Genomic DNA, 6000 nt, shown 5'->3' on the forward strand with positions numbered 1-6000 from the left:
CATTATCTTATCAAAAAAAAATAAACAGAACATAACAATAATCGGCGATTTCAACATAGATGTTTCAAACGAAAATAGTAACAGAATAAAAACTGAATTTATCAATTATATGACGGAAATGAATTTCATATTGTGTATAAATAAATATACTAGAGAAATTACGGGTCAACGTCCATCTTGTATCGATCACATATGGAGTAACACTAAAGATACCGACAAATTACACACGATAATATTAAAAAATAATATAACTGATCATCACACTTGCATCTATATACAAAAACTTAATATTAATAATCATATTGATTCAAAATGCAATACTTTTACAAAAAATTCACTAAACCACCATAAATTAAACCTAAAAATAAAAACAGAAACATGGCGTTCCGTATTAGAATCAACATGTGCTGAAACATGCGCAAATATTTTTGATAATATACTATGCAATTATATTACAGCATCAACAGATATTAAAACCATAAAAATTAAATCAAAATTCAAAAAAATAAAACCATGGATTTCACATGGCTTAATCGTGTCTATTAGAAAAAAAGAAGAGTTATATCGCTTGACAAAGAAATTTCCCTTAGATAAAAAAATATACACAGATTATAAAAAATTTAGGAACAAATTAACCTGTTTACTAAAAACAACTAAAGAGAACTTTTACAAAAATGAAATTGGTGTGGCTAAACAAAATGTAAAACATATATGGAAAACAATAAATGAAATAAATAGTAGAAAAAACAAAAAAACTCAAATTAAAAAAATTAATATCGGAAAAAATTCTATTAATGCCCTAATGGAACCGACAAAATGTGCTAATGCCTTCAATAAATATTTCGCTAACGTCGGACAAAATTTAGCTACACGAATCGATGAAAATTATAAAATAGATAATTTCGAAAAGGACTGTCACAAACAAAATAATCTGTCAGTTTTCAAACCGGTAACAACAGATGACATAAAAAATATTATTAGTGAATTAAAAGGTGCATCTGCACCAGGGTTTGATGGAGTCACAGTAGAAATATTGAAAAATTATAATGAATTATTAAGCATTCCAATTACACACATTATAAATATTAGTTTAAATAGTGGAATATTCCCCTCCGTTTATAAAAAATCTATTGTAACACCCGTTTTTAAATCTGGCAGCCCTGAAGAAATATCAAATTATCGACCCATATCTGTTGTCTCAAACATTGCAAAAATTTTCGAAAAGATCGTAAAAAAGCAACTTTTATACTATATTGAAAATAATAAAATAATTAGTCCTAGCCAATTTGGATTTAGAGAGAAACTAGGCACTCATGATGCCATTGCAGAACTAACTTCAACTATATACCGTGCATTAGATAAAAAAAATAAATGCCTTGGCATTTTCATTGATTTACGTAAGGCTTTTGATAGTATCTCCCATACAAAACTAATTAATAAATTAAATGATATCGGTATTATTGGTAAGGTAAGGTATTGGCTGCAAAGCTATCTAACTCAAAGAAACCAAAAAGTAAAATAAAATAATTCACTTAGCGTAGATGAAACTTTAGAATTTGGAATTCCCCAAGGGACTGTTATTGGACCAATTTTATTTATAATTTACGTTAACCATATGTTTAAATTATCACTTAATGGTAAACTTATATCCTTTGCTGACGACACTGCAATAATTATCGAAAAAAAGACATGGATCGAAATTACCAATGCAGCGAATCAGGATATGAAGGTTATAAAAAATTGGTTCGATGGCAATTTATTATCACTTAACACAGAAAAAACATATTGTATTCCTTTCACTCTACAAGAAGATGTGCCAAATAACCTAATTAACATAACAATTCATTCTAAAAATTGTGTAAATGACGGTACATGTAATACGGACTGCGCAAAACTAAATCATAAATCCAATATAAAATATCTTGGTATCTTAATAGATAAAAATGTTAAATGGAAAGACCATATTAATCTCACTGTTGAAAGAATAAGAAAACTTATCTATATTTTCTATAATATACGAAATATTTTAAATAAGAAAACTATCAAAATTGTCTATTATGCATTAATTCAGTCCTTATTGCAGTACGGGATTATTGGGTGGGGAGGGGCTTTTAAGGCTTCTTTACAGCCAATAATTACAATTCAAAGAATAATTATAAAAATCATCCTTAGAAAACCATATGACTCCCCTACTTTAGAGATATTTCAGGAATTCAATGTACCATCTAATACAGAATTGTATAAGAGAATCGCTTTATGTCAAATTTATAAAGAATATTTTATTTATAAAATGCACCCCTCAGATAGCATAAGCAATAGATTCAAAACTAATGGCTTAATAGCCATTCCTATGCTTAGAACGACCACGGCTCAGCACCACTATTCATATTTAGGTGTGAGATGGTACAATATATTATTGTCCAAAAATAAAATTAGTGTAACCGAAACTGTGAATTATGAACAATTCAAAAAGTTAATTAAGTCCCTCAAATTGGATAATGATATATTGTACCCCTAATTTTCTTACACTTACTCAATCTGTAAAAAATATATATTAATTTGATTGTCTTTAAAAAAAAACTATTTTTCAAATTTTTTCTTGATATATTGTACCCTTAATTTCCTCACGCTTACTTTATCTGTAAAAAGATGTATTATTTTAATTATCTTTAAAAAAACAATTTTCTAATTTGTGTACCCATGTTAATATTATGTTTGTATTTATTTCAAAAGTTTTTGATTATTGTTTAAAAAATCATTAGAACTAAATGTAAAGACTCCTCCCATAAACACGAGCTCCTGGAGCTCAACTTATGGAGAAATAGAATAATAACGAAAAAATTATTTATAAGTCTGCATATTGTAATCATTTATAATGTTAAATAATAAATAAAAATAAAAAATATTACTATACACGTTTCAATGGGTATTTTCCAGGCTAATGCGAAAATACTTAGTACACATATTATGTGTATAAATATTATCTTTCTCTATCTCTAGACTTGAAAATATTATAAAAGGTTTAAGGACTTCCCCAATATTTATATAAACAGATTTCAGGGGCTCTCACACATTGAAATTTTTTTATTTAAAGAAAGCAAGACAAAAATATATATTACAGTAAATAATAAGATAAAATACAGAGAAAAAAAAAACAGAAAAGTTCCAATAAACTACTTTTCAGTAGTTTGTCGATGGCATTGAAATTTTTTGTGTTCATAAAATTATAAACTTTATAGAAATTTATTATTTGAGAAAATATAATTACAACACGTGAAAATATAGACTAACAAAAGAAAAGATACATTAAAACATGGGCCAACGGTTGCCGAACATTACTGAAAAAGATATTTTTTTTCCAAAAAATTACCTTTTTGCAAAATATATGCTTTGATGTACAAAATAACAAAAATATTACAGAACACAGGCCAGAGAAAAAATGAAATATTTACATACATCAAATAAAAAATAACATAAAATATGTATATTTATTTATTCTTGGCTAATTTATAAAGCGCCGCTTTTGTGAGAACTCACCTCAGGGGATACAAAACATGGGTTAGAGGGTTTCAAATATTTCTAAGAAAGAAAATTTTAATATTTTGTCAAATAATTTAATAATTAGAAAAATAAATCATTCATTATTGTATAATATATGTAGATTGTATATGCCTTTATGAAAAGTTTGAGAACTTTTATACACTAGTGGGTGGCACATATTTTATTTTTATTATCATGTAATCAAAATTTAAATTATCGACGAGTTCCAAAATAATTTGATTTTTATAAATATACATTATTTCCCTAAAATAATTTCGGTTCTATAATATTTTCATCTAATTATAAAAAGTTAATTTCAGATAATAAATAATTTTTGTTATCATATTTTAAAAAGTTTGAGAACCCCTGACCTGTGCAGTTCAATATTTAATTCTTTGGGTATTTTATGTTTACTTGTAATTATGTAAAGAAACGATATTTAACAATTATTTTACAAGCAATAATTATTCGCTTGAAACACTCATCCACATTGAAAAATCTCCTGATAAAAGATACATGACGCCAACGAGACTTGAACCCGTGACCCTTCCAAGTATTTCACCTAAAAAATGTAGACAATTTGTCTCGACGCCATCTAGTGAGAGAGTTAGCACTTACAATGCCTTTCTCATATAAAATAAAGTTGGTTGTTTTCAGGTGAAAAAATGTAACAAGCAGTAATTGTTGAATGAAACACTAGTATATATTGAATCATTTCGCGGGTAAGAGATAAGCCGCCATAGCTCAGTGGTCAGAACTGTCGACCGGAAATCGAAGGGACACGGGTTCGAGTCCCGTTGGCGTCATGTAGGTATCTTTTATCAGGAGATTTTTCAATGTGGATGAGTGTTTCAAGCGAATAATTATTGCTTGTAAAGTAATTGTTACCCTTTGTGCTATGCATAAAAAAATCTTGTCTCAAAACATTAGTTTACCAAAAAAATAATAAAAAGATATTTATTGTTTTATATAATATTTAAAATTTTATCTTTTGTAACAGTCTTAGTATATCTGGTCCGTGATCTATAATATATTTTTTTGTTATTTAAAATTTAGTAATTATAAGAAAAATGTTCTCGAAGCATTAAATCTGTAATTTTACCCTTCAGAAATGTTTGAGAACCCCTGGCAAGTGTTCTGTACTCTCTTATTTTACCCTTTAGAAATGTTTGAGAACCCCTGGCAAGTGTGCTGTATAATAATTTTCTCTTATAATTTTCGTATTTCATGTTATTATATTTTATAATACAAAATATGAAGAAAAAAAACATTTTCTCGATTATTAGATAATTTTAGAAAAATAAAAAAAATGAGAAGCTCAGGATTTCAAATTTAAATAAAATATATCCAAAAAAATATGACAAAAATTTTCCCGAATAAAAAACGGCTTGTGTGTAATGTTTAAAAAAATAAATCTAAAAGATTGAAAATCTCTGATTAAAATTAAAATAACATGTTATGCTTGGAGGTTTTTCAAAATTATAGTATTTTTTTAATTTTATGGTCTCTAAAGGTATTTTTAAAGTTGATATATAATTTGAAAAATGAAATCGACAAGTTTTAATATTATATCTGCAAACGCAGATGGGATGCACAAAACATAAAACGCATCCGCAAAAGAGTTAATAGATAGAATTATTACCTTTCTGTAGTCCCGCGACACAATCCAACATTAATAACGTGAACACAATCTCTAGAAAATAACGCATTATGATTTTTTCACGACAATGAATTTAAACAAAAAGCAGCGCTTCAGTTCTGATTTGAAGACACAATGCGATGTTACAATCTCGGGTACCATTTTTATTAGTTTATAATCAGCGCTTTGACTTTTAGGGTCACGCAACAGATAATTCTCCGCAAACTCTCTAATTATTAGTCGAGAAAAATAATTTACATCAGGGACCGAATGCTAACGAATGAAATAATTATTTTTACGCGTAACGTAACAAATAAGGCGAACTTGGCTTTCAAAAGGTCATAAAGACTTTGTGACAGGGGACGGGGTGACCTGGCGTCTATCTCAATGACCTGTGCCGTTGGTGGAACATACAGTTTTTTCCTAATCCTTCTAATAATTGGATATAACTTTGGTTCAATTGTTTTTTATTATTTTTTTAAGGTTTGATATTATATGAAACATTCCTTCGTCATAAATCATAACGTTTATTAGCAAACTTGGAAGAGCATTATACAAAAATACCATTTAAAAAAAGTCAAACTTATATTTTTCAAAAACAGTTCATTTTATACAAATAAAATAGAATTTTTTTCTTCATTACATTCTTTTAGAGTGTGGCTTTCGAAATACACTATTGACGGCCTCGGCGGTTGAGGGGTAGGCTCTCAACTAGCAATCCGAATGTCACGAGTTCAAATTCCAGAGGGTGCTAGTAAATTTGTTTACTTTGTTTTATTTTAAATAATTTATATTATTTTATAATATATATATAAATCTTA

The 6000-nt window shown here is 27.6% G+C and overlaps 1 protein-coding gene across 1 annotated transcript in view; it reads right to left on the bottom strand.

The window, feature by feature from the left end:
- LOC149413961 (serine protease snk-like) overlaps positions 1-5386 on the bottom strand; it is a 30133-nt gene extending 24747 nt beyond the window's left edge. The window contains exon 1 of the mRNA XM_089643796.1: positions 5183-5386. Within this exon, the coding sequence (XP_089499922.1) occupies positions 5183-5249 (67 nt within the window). The 5' untranslated portion in view covers positions 5250-5386. The remainder of the gene's footprint in view (positions 1-5182) is intronic.
- Positions 5387-6000: the final 614 nt, after the last annotated feature.

The sequence above is a fragment of the Hesperophylax consimilis genome, chromosome 20, assembly GCF_061612785.1.
Source record: "Hesperophylax consimilis isolate HC1 chromosome 20, BYU_Hcon_1.0, whole genome shotgun sequence".
NCBI lineage: Eukaryota > Metazoa > Arthropoda > Insecta > Trichoptera > Limnephilidae > Hesperophylax > Hesperophylax consimilis.